The sequence below is a fragment of the Protopterus annectens genome, chromosome 1.part0 (genome assembly GCF_019279795.1).
Source record: "Protopterus annectens isolate FY-2018-M chromosome 1.part0, PAN1.0, whole genome shotgun sequence".
NCBI classification, from domain to species: Eukaryota; Metazoa; Chordata; order Ceratodontiformes; family Protopteridae; genus Protopterus; species Protopterus annectens.
Genome location: NC_056725.1, coordinates 1,288,189,190 through 1,288,203,370, shown reverse-complemented (window position 1 = coordinate 1,288,203,370; position 14,181 = coordinate 1,288,189,190). Strand labels below are relative to the sequence as shown.

General features: G+C 42.8%; 1 protein-coding gene across 1 annotated transcript in view; it reads left to right on the top strand.

Moving 5' to 3' along the window:
- Nucleotides 1–14,181, top strand: part of LOC122797608 (major histocompatibility complex class I-related gene protein-like) — a 529,522-nt gene that overhangs the window by 248,048 nt on the left and 267,293 nt on the right. The window contains exon 2 of the mRNA XM_044066170.1: nucleotides 2,525–2,800. Coding sequence (XP_043922105.1) covers nucleotides 2,525–2,800 — 276 coding nt within the window. The remainder of the gene's footprint in view (nucleotides 1–2,524; nucleotides 2,801–14,181) is intronic.

Here is a 14,181-nt window from a genome sequence, read left to right as displayed (position 1 = left end):
TTGAATTCGCCTCTCAGTAACCATTCCTGTGTTTGATCCTGATCAACATGAGGTTCTTCCAGGAGTTTTCTGTACTGGCAACTATATTTATGCATTTTTCACATTTCTTGCCTTCTCACCTGATCCTTCATCTTATATTCTTTTTTTTTTTGTTTTTTTGGTACATTCAGTTGCTGCCTGATTTTTATATATTTGGCAAAGGTGATGTCCCTGCAGATTACAATATTAATAACAACGCCCTAAGCTCTAAATCAGTGGAAGAGAGATTTGGGCACACAGGTTGACAATAATCTTACTTTTGATCACCATGTCTCCACGGTGGTAAAGAAGACCTCCTATGTTGCTCACTTCATAAGCAAGGGCATACCTTCCAGAACAAAAGAGGTTATAACCCCCCCCCCCCCGTATTCTTCCCTCATCAGGTCAATAATAGAGTACAGTGCTCCCTTTGATTTGTACCTAAACAGGCACCTGCAGCAACTGGAAAGACCTCAGTGGTTCCTCACAAAGAAAATTTAGGATCTTCAACACATGTCGTACATGGACATACTGATATCACTGTCACTGTACTCTGTATCATGTAGACTCCTCAGAGGCAACCTGTGCCTTGCATACAGAGCAACCTTTGATTCTGCCTTAATGGAAATGCTGCAGATTCGTAAGTTAAATGGTACATGATTCACTCACTCTAGAGACCTTAGCCTAGCATGTGACATCAACAAGACTTGCTGGAGAGACAGATATGTCTCCCAGAGGTTGCCTCTCCTCTGGAATAAACTTCCAGTACAGGTTAAACAGAGCACCTCATTAACCGTTTTTAAGCATAACTTGGATGATTGGATGGGAACCACAAATTCACCCCAGGAATTTCACCTGTGTCCCTATTAGATATGGGCTGTCAGTGCTGATTTAGATCTGCTTATAACATAGCCCATATCTCTAGACCCTTAAGGGAGTAAGGGTTGGAGTTGGCTAGGCGTGTAACCTCCTATGAACTATGAACCTGTATTACATTCTCAGACTGCCTATGTATTTTCAATCCCTGTTTTGATCTTTCCCTTAAATATGCTTAACTACTACACTTATACATAACTATTTCTCTCTCTAATACTATATTTTCACTTGTTGTTTTTGTTGGTCTTTCGGCTTTTCCCGGTTAGGGGTCACCACAGCGGAACTCCAGTCCGCTAATGATTGGCAGTAGATTTTCACGAATGCCGAGGTGCCAGCTCGACATCCAACCTTCAACGAAGGCACGCCCATTTATGCATGTCTTTCGAACGCCATCCAACTGCAGGGAGGACATGCAGACTCCACACAGAAGGCACTCCCCGCACTCCAGCTGAGAATCGAACGGGAGAACCTCTTGCTGTGAGGCAACAACACTACCGCTGCACCACCGCGGCTTTCACTATATATGTTATATTTTCTTCTGGTAACTTCCACCCTTAGAGTATCCAGAACTATATTTGAATATTTACTTATGGTCTGTAATTTTATTAAGAGTTTATAATACTTATATTTTATGGTGATTCCTTTATGTTGAAGTGCTTTATGTTTTGCATGTCACCTGCATAAGCATGTGTTTTGTTTAACATCCATGACTGTTCCAGCAACTTGTATGTACAAATTATATTCTGGGTTGCAGAAATGTATGCATCTTGTTTAATTTTTATGTCTTCTTCCGTCAACATATATTTACAACTTGCAGTAATTGTGGAGCTTTTCTCCCCAGGCCTCTGCCGAAAATTGGTTCCTTGGCCTAGCTGGACTTTCCCAGTATAAACATGTCAATAAATAAATAAAGACAAATATGTAATGTATATAAGTCATATTCAGCAAGCAAGTAAAATGCTAAAATGATAATGCGAGTTAATGAGTGAGGCCCCAAAATTAGAAATAGTATCCATTGTGAAGCAGGTTTATGTCACTGCTTACTATCAGAAGTGGTATAATATTATGCTTAGGACATTGTGTTTCAAACCAAAAACATGGGGCAGAATCCCACAAGCCCTACTTCAGTATAACATGACTTTAAAAAGTGACTTACCAGTTTTGCAAACTTGTTTTATCCTAGATATCAGTCCTTGTATCAATGTGCCTCTTGTGGTTAGACAATTCTCATCTCTGCATATGAATATTACCTGTCTGAACTGTAATTTATAACAGTTTGATTTATGGAAATATCATTATATGATAAATAATTGACTCCTATTTTTCTTCATATATTCTCATTCACTAATGGCTACCTGTAGACACTTGCGTTTGGTAAAGTATATTTTTGGTATTTAGTTTATTTTTTTAGAAACAAATATATTTTGAATAATATAGTAAAAGTGAAACCAATCCATTTATATAATTTACTGTTTGTATACTATTCCTTTAAAATTCTTAAAAAAATTATTTTGAAGAAAAGTTGAAACATCTACCTTATTAAAACATACATTGTTTAATGTTACTGTACATTTATGTCACCTCTCCCTGATATTTACTCTAATACTTGCATATTCTTATTTGATGACAGGCATGCATTTTTTCCAGACAATGTTTGGCTGTAAGTCAAATGCTGATGGAACAACCAGTGGGTTTGTATTTCATGCTATTGATGGAGAAACTTTCATGGGATTTGATAAAAACTCTTTGCAATGGACTTTTTCCATGCAACAAGCTGAAACAATGACATATAGCTGGAATCGTGAGACAGTTAAAGCAAGAAATTGCAATATATTTTTAGATGAGACCTGTCGTGCATACCTGGAAATGATTCTGTCGTACAAGCAGCAGGGCACAGAAAAAAGCGGTAAGTTATTTTGAATTTTACTGAGCTAGACATAACAACCTTTCAATGTTATTACTGCAAGGACAGTCAGTCTTCAAAATATGGAATGTCCTACAATCAGTGCTGTTCAACGTATCACCAGCATTTATTAGATATCACAAAATCTGAAATGTTTGTAAACAACTGAAATGTGATATCCTGTGTGTGTGTGTGTGTGTGTGTGTGTGTGTGTGTGTGTGTGTGTGTGTGTGTGTGTGTGTGTGTTTGTGTTTGTGTGTGTGTGTGTGTGTGTGTGTGTGTGTGTGTGTGTGTGTGTGTGTGTGTGAGTGAGCGAGCGCATGCGCACGTGTGTGTGTGTATTTATATATATGCATATGTATATATATATATATATATATATATATATATACATATGTACAGTGGATATAAAAAGTGTACACACCCCTATTAAAATGCCAGTTATTTGTGATATTAAAAAATGAGACCATACTAAATCATAGGTTCATAGGTAGGTACTAGGCTATCAGCCCAAGGGCTTATGTAAGCCTAGCCAACAAGGTTTGCAGAGACACAGAAGTGATCCCCGGGGTGTATTTCCTATTTCCCATCTGCTCATCAAGATTTGTCTTGAAGAGTGCTAATGAAGAACTTTGCTTGACATAGATGGGTAGCCTGTTCCACAGTATGGGAAGTCTCTGGGACAGGAATCTATCCCTCCAGCTGTCCTGTTTATTGTGGTGACAAGGTTTAGGTCCCTAGACCGTGTAGCTCAGAGGGATTGGGATTTCTTTAGGTGTAACATGTCCAACAGCTGTGGGTTTGACATAGCTTTATATGTTAGGCAGAGATCACCTTGGAGTAGATGATATGCTACGGAGTAAAGCTGGAGTTTTTTCAGGCGGTCAATGTAGGGCATTTGTTTGAGTCTAGTAATCCTCTTTGTGAGATACTTCTGTGGCCTTTCCGGCTGCTGCAGATGTCTTGTGAGGTACATTCCAAAAGGGGCGTTGTACTCTATAATGGGTCTAATGAGTGTCAAGTAGAGGCAAACAATTACCTTTTTTCCTGGATGAGAACTCTATTATGCTGAGGTGTGCCACGTAGAAGGACTTCCTGACTACTGTGGTGATGTGACTATCAAAGGAGAGACTACTGTCCAACTGGGTCCCAAGGTCTCTTATCACACATTCGGTGTTAAGTAGATTGCTGCCTATGTTGTAGTTCATGGGTACAGAGTTTTTACCAAAGGGGATGACACTGCACTTTTTGGCATTGAGCTTGAGGCCATGGCTCTGACACCAGGCATCTGTCTCAGCGAGGCCCTTCTGTAGGATGTCCCCATCATTTGGGGACTTGACTATGGCTCCAAGTTTGCAGTCATCTGCCAACTTCATTAGCCAGAGGCCTTCTGTGTTAGCCTGTACTTCAGAGATGTAGATACCAAACAGGAGAGGTCCCAAGACGGAACCCTGTGGTACTCCACTTGTCACTGCTTTGAGGTCACATTTGGAGTCTGCAACTTTTGCAGTGTGGGTTCTGTCAGTGAGTCAGTTGGCAACCCATCTTGTGATGTAGGGATTTATACCTAGTTTAGTGAGTTTAGCTATAATTCCAGAATGGGGGAGGGTGTCGAAAGCCTTGGCGAGGTCAAGATAGGCAGTGTGAACCACCTTACCCTCATCTACGGCTTTGATGACTGCCTCAAAGAAGTCGATCAGGTTCAGGAGGCATGATCTGCCTTTCACAAACCCGAACTGGGTGGGATCCAGAGTTTGGAGATTACCAATGTCTTTGTTTATGAGTTCCATGATGATACGTTCCATGGCCTTGCAGACCAGGCTCATCAGGCTAATAGGTTGATAGTTCCCGGGATCAGTGGTGGCGCCCCCTTTTTGGAGTGAGATAACTGTTGCTGTGCGCCTTTCAGTGGGCACAAAGCCTGATGCGAGGCTATTATTGAACATGGTGCTTAAGTGGGGAGCCAGTTTTTTCTAAAGTTCGTGTAAAACGCAGCCTGGGATGTTGTCCAGTCCCATGGAGTCTGTGTTTTTGGCTTTAGAGAGTGCATCTGAAGTTGTTAATCTTCTTCCTATTCATCACTGATGGGTTCGGTTCCGAGCCCTCGGAAATGAGTAGGCCTAATACCAAGCTCGTGTACAGCAAAAACTCTCTAGCTAAGCTGCTACCCACAATGCCCTTCTCCCAGTTGCCTCAGATCTTATTTGCAGCGCAGCCATATAGCAGCATTTCACCGAGCTCTCCAGCTAAGTGTTGTATTTTTCAAAATTTTCAGTATTTTATAAGTTTTTCTCTTAAAAACTCTTCTATACCTTCTTATCTTAACCAGCTCTACCCACGTGTATCTTCCTTTTACCATTTTACCATTGTTGGTAAATGCCCTTCCTTACCCTTGTGGTACTCTTAATACCATTGTTGGTATTTTTCTCTTTTCCTTTCTTTCTCTATCTTTTTTGGATTGTTGAATTTTTTTTCTGAGTATGTCTGAAAAGAAAGGGACTTCAGGGTTTAAGCATTGCACTTCCTGCAATGGTAAACTCCCCAATAGCAACCTGCATGAGGAATGTGTATATTGTCTGGGGGTTTCCCACTCATCTGTGAAACCTCCCTGTCAGATTTATGTCAGTTTCAGTCAGCGGGCACTGAATGAAAGAAGAAATAAACTTATTTTGAAAGGCCTGCTTCCTTCTTTTTCTGATGCTCTCAACCCCTGCATCTAAGGACAAAAACCTTCCTCATTCAGACCCCTCTTCACCGGTTGGTGATAAGGGCAAGCCTCATAAGCATAAGGCCCATAGGTCTTCCACGCAGCACAAGATCGCCTCTTCGGTTCCGACCACCTCGGCTCTGAATTCTGCTCCAGTGGTCTTTTGATGACTTACACATCGACACTGCTCCCGGCACCGACTGCTACGGTTCCAAGTGTGATTTCGGCTCCAGCCTTGTTGCTTGCCATTACCTCAGCACCGACGTCTCCCATCTCCATTCTGAGATCAGTACCGACAATTTCTTCAGAGCTGATAATGACTTCCACTCCAGCTATTCCCTCAGCTCCGAGCCCTTTCCTGACACCGATAGTCCCCCTTTTGCCTGTTTCGAAACTGGAATCCTCGGTGCCGACTTTTCCTACAACACAGACCCAGAACTCCCCGTCTTTGGATCCGTTTTCAGGACAAGCCTTTAGCCCCTTTTTGGACCGACCTGACTCCCCCTCAGGAGTGTCGGTAAGGTCTACCAGCAGTCTATCTGAATTGGATGTGGTGTGCCTGTTCGATCAGCTGCTGACAGCTGGAGGGATTACAAATTTTCCTAAAACCCATCCCACTCCGGGTTTTGGGTCCATTGCCCCTATGACTCCCATGTATTCTCCTCCCTTGGACCCTTCGGTTCCGAGGCCTGTAGCTCTGACGTCTGCAGGAGGAATCCCTTCCTTGGTGCCGACAGTGACCTTCTCTGAGGCCCCTTTGGGTTTTGGTTCTTTCGGAACCACCCCTTCCTCAGTCTCATGCTTGGAGGGTGGAACCCCGGCTCCAGGTACGGCTCCAGGTGTTTCATTGGTTTTGTCTTCAGATCGGGGGGCTTCTCCCACCCCGGTTTTGCTTGAGGCTCTGTCCCTGGGAGTAGGCCACATAGAGCGGGGTGTGACCCCAGTTCTGAGATTGTCTTCCTTGGTTTTGGGCTCCCATTCCTCTTCGGGCGGGCCTGCCTTCTGGGTGATGGAGAGGGTGCTTGCTTTCGGAAGCACTCCTCCTATGTTGGATCTTCCCCCGCTCCTTCTGAGCTGCAGCTATCACAGGCCACCCCCCCCCCAGGACATTGAGAGCACAAACCTCTGGAAACCCCTGTACAGGGTAACCTCCTTTCTGAGTCTTCTTCAGATGCTCCCACTGAAGAACCACCTCAGAAACGGACGTGTAAGAGGAAACACATGGACTCCCCAGAGGAGTTCCTCACTGAGGATACAGACTGCGATGATGGGAAAGGTCCTCATGGTCACCCCCTGACAATGTCTTTGGATACATCCTGGAAATTTTGAGGAAGAGGGGTGACTTGAAGCCCTCTAACTCTTCCTGGGAGGAATCCGTATTCCTGCAGGCCTTCGGCTCTGGGCCCTCTACTTCTTGGGTGACCCACCCTGTCGATGAGTTAGTCAAGCTCATCGTGCAGCAGGCGTGGAAGAACCCTAATACCATTGAGGCCATTCCCCGGAGACCAGACAAGATACTCTCCCCTCCAGAGGAACAGCCCCATTGATCTAGAGACTTACCAGTAGATGCTATGGTGGTGGCAGCTGCCACAAAAAAGGACCTTGCGGAGAAAAGTCCTGCTGTTCATCCATCCACCCAACAGAGAGTCCCAGGCGGTGGACAGATTAGGGAAGCGAGTTTTTCCTTCAGCGACCTTTGCGGTCAGGTCTCTGAATTGCTTGGCATATTTTAAAAGGCTCCAAAGAGATCTCATCTCTGAACTCTCTGGAATCCTTGTGCGTCAAGTTTCTGATGGGGTACGCAATAAAGTTGCTTCCCAGCTTGCTACTCTAGAGTCGATCTCCAACTCGTCCATGAGGTTGCTGTCCCACGCAACCAAAGGGATGGCTAGAGCTGCTGGTGCAGGTGTAGTTATAAGACGCCACACCTGGATGTGCATTTGTGACCTTGTGGTCTCCTTCAAGTCTTCCTTCTTGATCGCCCCTATCGAACTGTCTGCTCTGTTCGATTCTAAAGTGAAGGACACATTAGCCAGGTACGAGCAGGATGGAAAAACCTTGTCTGCCATTGGCCTATGTTTTTCCAAACCTCAGCGCTCTTTCTCCAGGAACCAGAGGAGTTTAAAGATATGGCACAAAAAATCTCAAGGCCCTTTCCGAAGTGCACTTGGTGAGGATTCCCCCAGAGGCAGAGGGGGTTCCAATAATGGAAGACGCTCCTTTCGGGGCAGAGGGGGTCCCTGAAATCAGGACTCCAGGGATTCTTTCTCCGGACAACCTTATCAGTGCTCCTGAAGCACTGCTCGATTGCTTTCCTCTGGAAGCAGTCAGGGCTCGTTTTTCTCTGCACCAAGCTGCCTGGCACTCTATTACAAATGATCAGTGGGCGCAGAGAATACTTTCCAGAGGTTATTACATCCTTCTAATCTCTTTTCCAAGAACTCCAAAATGCCTTAGCAATGTTCCATCCAGTCAAAGGGAAGAGGCAGCTTCAGAAATAAGAAAGCTGTGTCTAAAACGAGTCATCCAACAAGTCCCCCCAGACCAGTGTGGATCTGGTTTTTACTCAAGATTCTTTTTGGTGCCAAAAAAGACCAGGGACTGGAGACCCATTTTGGATCTCAGCCAACTAAACAAATCAGTAGTTCAGACCAAATTCTGCATGGTCATGATACTATCCATTCTCCCATTTCTTCGGGAGGGTGTGTGGATCTGCTCGATAGATCTCCGGGATGCGTATTACCACATCAAAATGGACAAGCGCTCCAGGAATCTCCTTCGCTTCTGGCTGGGAGATGATCATTATCAATACAGAGCCCTGCCATTTGGTCTCTTAGCGGCCCCCAGAGTGTTCCTGAAATGCCTAGCAGTGGTGACAGCTCATCTGAGACTAGGGATTCCAGATGTTTCCATATCTAGATGATTGGCTCCACTCCTCCCCCACGAAGTGCCTACTGGTCAGGGCCCTCTGCTACACTCTAGCACTGGTGGAGATCCTAGCCATCACAGTACACTGGGAAAAATCCAACCTTCATCCTACCCAACAAATAGAATTTATAGGAGCAGTATTCAATACTCAAACAAGCCAAGTCTCTCTCCCTCCTCACAGACTTCAGAGATTAAGATTACAAGTATAAGTGATACTCTGTCAAAGGAAGGTGTCTGCAAGAGAAGTTCTACAGGCTCTGGGGTCTATGGCGGCAGCCATCCTGATTGTCCCCCTAGCCGGACTGCATATGAGTCTACTACAATGGCTCCTTTTGTCCCAGTGGATATCCAGTCTCCATCCTCTGAACTCTCAGATCCTCATCACCAATTCCTGCAAACAAGATCTCCTCTGATGGATGATGACAGACGAAAATCTTTGGTGCCGCCCCTTCCAGACTCCCCAACCTAATGCCACTGTGACCATGGACCTTTCCTTGATAGGGTGGGCGGGGCCACTTCCAGGGAAAGACAGTCCAAGCCGCGTGGTCCAGCTTAGAAGTCAACTTGCATATCAGTGTCCTGGAGTTAAGAGCGGTGCTGTTAGCGTTGCAGGCACTTCATCCTCTTCTTCCATCAGAAACGATTGCAATCCAGTTGGACAATATGTCCATCATCTGGTACATAAACAAACAGGGAGGGACTAAATCCTACCCCCTATGTCACGAGGCCATAAGAATTTGGCATTGGGCGATAGCTTCCAAACGCTTTCTAATTGCAACGCAAATCCCGGGGAGTTCCAACATGATTGCGGACAGGCTGAGCAGATACATCCTCTGTTCACACGAGTGATCTCTCAACCCAAATGTGATGGCAGAAATCTTCAGCCATTGGGGCCAACCTTGCTGCGATCTTTTCGCTTCCCCTTCAAACAAAAAATGCAGCAGCTACTTTGCCCTCTTTCCCCCAGACGGGGAGCCACCGAGAGATGCTTTGACTCACGATTGGCCTGCGGGTCTCCTCTGTGCTTACCCTCCAATACCTTTTATACCCATATTTCTAAGAAAAGCAATCCAGTTTAGTTGCAAAGTAATCCTCATTGCCCCCTTCTGGCCTTGACAAGTGTGGTTTCTTGACCTCACCTATTACAACCTCCTTGGATCCTGGACACTCGTCAGGACCTGATATCTCACCCACAAGGGCTGACTCCCCCAAATCTATCCACTCTCAAGCTGACAGCTTGGTTTCTCCACTTCCGTTAGTCACCAGGCAGGAAACCCTTTCTTCCCCTGTTCGCAATATTATTCTGGCCTCCCATAAACCATCCACCAGAAAACTCTACGGAGACAAGTGGAAAAGATTCGCTATCTGGTCTAATAATCAGATGCTAGATCCTTTTTCGACTCCTACAGCTGCTATACTCCAGTATCTGTCTGAGTTGTTTGACAATGGGGCATCAGCTTCTACTATTTGAGTCCATTTAGCAGCTATTTCCAATTTCCACAACAGTTCAGATGGTGTTCCTCTTATCTCCACCCAACTTTGCAAGACCTTTCTCAAGGGAGTTTTCCATAGCAGACCTCTTATCAGACAACCTGTGGAGGCTTGGAATCTCTCTCGGGTTCTACAGTCTCTCTCTCTCTCTCTCTCTACACCCCTTTCAGCGTGCTGCGACATGTGATCTAAAATTCCTATCATGGAAATCTTTATTTTTGGTAGCGGTCACATCAGCCAGACGGATATCTGAGTTACAAGCCTTATGCATCAAGAACCCACATCTGGTCTTCCATAAGGACAGAGTATCCCTTCATACTAATCCATCCTTCCTTTCCAAAGTGGTTTCCGACTTCTCTATTAACCAGTCCATAGGCCTCCCTGTGTTTTTCCCAAATTATTCCAACAAGGGAGAATACTGCATACATTCGTTGGATGTACATAGACAACTACATTTCTACTTGAACAGGACTAAGTCCTTTCACAAGTTGGACCAACTTTTCATCTCCTTTTCTGGCCCAAGAATGGGATGTGCTGTATTAAAAGTTACTTTGTCAAAATGGCTCAGAGATTGTATTACCTTTTCATACTCCGTTGCGAATGAATCTAAACCGGTTCAAATCAAAGCTCATTCAACTAGGGCCATCGCAACTTTGGTTGCCTTTCACTCCAGGGCTTCCATGGATGACATTTGTGCAGCAGCCGTTTTGGCTAAACCCCATACCTTCATCAAACATTACAAATTGGATTTGGTCTCTAGGGGAAGAATGGCCTTCGGCTCAATGGTTCTCAGGAATGTTCTTCCATAACGGCCACCCAGGTTCTCCAAGTAGCTTGGGATTCTGTCCCGTCAGTGATGAATAGGAAGAAGATTAACAACTTCAGATAAAGAAGTTATGTCTTACCATAACATTCCATCTGAGTTGTTGATCTTCTTTCAGTCATCACACCCTCCCGCCATCCCCCACCAAAGGCTGCTGGTGGATCTTCTGTGTCCTTGTGGTGTTTCAGGGTTTCTACGCAGAAATTACCTCTGTTTGCTGTTTTTTCTTCTATATGTTGCATGCAAACTCGATCTGTGGTAACTGAGAGAAGGGCATTGTGGGTAGCAGTTTAGCTCGAGAGTTTTTGGTGTACGCGAGCTTGGTATTAGGCCAACTTGGTTCCGAGGGCTTGGAACCGAACCCATCAGTGGTGACTGGAAGAAGATCAACAACTCAGATGGAAAGTTATGGTAAGACATAACTTCTTTATTTCAAAACTTTTCTCGCCTTTAATGTGACCTATAACCTGTACAATTCAATTGAAAAACAAACAAATGTGTTAGGGAAAAAAAATAAAAAATGTACAATAAGCTGATTGCATAAGTGTGCACACCCTTAAACTAATAATTTGTTGAAGCACCTTTTGATTTAATTACAACATTCAGTCTTCTTGGGTACACACCTGCCATCAATTAAAGAGACTCTGATTAACCCCAATTAAAGTTCAGCTGTCCTAGCAGGATTTTCCTGACATTTACTCAGTTGCCTGCTACAGCAAAAGCCATGGTTCACAAACAGCATAAAAAGCATCAAAGGGATCTCATTGTTGAAAGGTATCAGTCAGGAGAAGGGTACAAAACAATTTCCATAGCATTGGATATACCATGGAACACAGTGAAGACAGTCATCAAAAAGTGGAGAAAATATGGGACAAAAGTTACATTGCAAAGAACTGGATGTCTCTGCAAAGTTGATGAAAAGACAAGATGAAAACTCGTCAGGGAGGCTGCCAAGAGACCTACAGCAATACTGAAGGAGCTAGAGGAATTTCTGGCAAGTACTGGTTGTGAACTACATATGACAACAATCTCCCGTATTCTCCATATGTCTCGACTATGGGGTAGGGTTACAAGACGGAAACGTAAGAAAGCATTACAACTACCTTTTAGACCTATTGTCTCAGGAAGTGGTTGGCTCAAAGAGCCTTTTTCTATATTTATTGAAAAGAATCTGAGACCTCTATTGGAGAGAGAGGAACAGGTCCTGAGAGACTGTAAACAGTTTCTCAAAGACTTATATAAATATAGTGTAAAGGGGAAGTTGAGAGATGCCTTTTTGTTAGTAAAATCAATGTTATATCATTATTTACTGCCATTCCTCATTCTCTGGGAATTTCTATGGTACACAAATTCCTTGTTAAATACAACGAGTATACCCCAAGTAAAACTGATCTTATGTGTATGTTCTTGGAAATTGTGTTAGAAAAGAATGTATTTCTTTTTGAAGGACATCTGTTTCTACAAAAGGTTGGAGTAGCAATGGGGACACCCTGTGCCTATAGCTACGCCAGCATAGTCATGGCTGATTGGGAGAACAACTCCCTGTTAAATTTGGATGAATATGCCGTACTTGTGAGCTTCTACAGGAGATTTGTAGATGACTTTTTTTTTTTTTTGGGGGGGGGGGGCGAAGAACAGTTTATGCTGTTCATTAGCTATTTGGAGTTCACTACCTCTTTTCTAAAATTCACATATAAGTTCTCCACTAGGGAAATAGATTTCCTGGATGTGCTAGTTAGCATTGACACAACCAGGAGCCTCCAGACTAAACTATATAGAAAATCTTGTAGGAGGAATGCCATTTTGCACAGGGATAGTATGCACCCCAGCCATATATTTTGGAATGTTATTAATAGTCAAACAATGAGAATGTCAAGACTGAATAACTGTGATGAAATTTTCTGGCAAGATGTTCAGATGCTTAGAAAAGAACTTCATGAAAGGTGCTATAAAGCATGTCAGGTTGAAAGGAACATTGGTATGGGAGTTACACAAAGGGTAGATAAGGCAAAGCCATATTTTTCAAACCAAGTTTTTGAAGCAAAGTCTCTCCAGGCGATTGTAATAGGAATAGTGTGCCTTTGACTTTATTTTATACTAGTGATATGACTGTCATAATAAACATTATAAGTTGAATTGGTCTATATTGAGCTTAGACAATGATATTTCAAAAGTTGTTGGTCACAGACCAAATTTTGCTTTTAAGAACAAGAAATATCTTAAAAGGCAACTTTGTTTTAAAAATGCAAAAGAAAAAGATAAGAGACTAGGTGGTGGTTGGGCAGGTACTAAACAATGCCTTACATGCAATTTCTGTACATTTATTAATACATCAGCATGTTTTATTCATCCAGTCACCCAGTTTGAGTATAAATTTGATGTTAAAGCTAACTGTCAAACCAGGAATTTGATTTATCTGGCGACATGCACAGTTTGCCACTGTTTCTATACAAGAAAAAGTAACAGGTCACTGATGGAATGAGTCAGGGAGCATATGTATTGTATTAAGAATGGTGACACCAAAAATTCACTAAATACCCAGGTCTAAATGACAGGGTTTCTATTAAACCTGCACTGAAATCACAATGTATCTTTAAATGATAAAAGCTGTAGGTACATTTTTACCCTTCTCTGATGTTTATTGGCTGCTTTGAACTAGGGTGAATATATTAAAAGTGCTGATGTAGTTTTTTATAGGGTCTGAAGAAGCACTAGTATTTGGTGTGAAAGCACTTACCTCATTAAACTTTTAACATTTTATGCTTCCAGTCGTGTTTCTGTGCCTTGTTTTCTTCAGTTTCATTTTTTTATATCACAAAAACCTGGCATTTTAACAGGATTGTGTACACTTTTTATATCCACTGTACACATATATATATATATATATATATATATATATATATATATATATATATATATATATATATATATATATACATCTAGGGTTCCTATCAGATTACCAGAGACGCATTTTGTCGAATGTGTCTTGGTCGAACTTGAAATGTTGAAAATGCAAAATGATGAAGCAGCATATAAGCGAATTCGTTCCCTGGGAAAGAAGTTACTTGGCCACTTCCGTCACTTTGCCATTTTCGGCACTGTAGTGCGATCTCGGAGTTGGTATATTTAAGTAGGGGGTTGGGGGGGCAAAGCCCCCCACTTATACAATGTTTTAATGTCTTTTTTTTTTTTTTTTTTGGGAACAGCGATTATTTTTTTCCCTGGAGAAAAAAAAAATCACTGTTCTGGTTGTTTGAGGTCTTGTGAATTCGAACTTTTGAGTTCGATATAACTACATTCGATCATTTGATCATTCGTTGTTATAATATAGACCCTATATATAATTGATTTTTCTATTTAAACAGCATGTATTTAAAGATAACATATATACCGGCTGTGAAGCTATGAAGTATTCCATTTGGTCCACTTTTATGT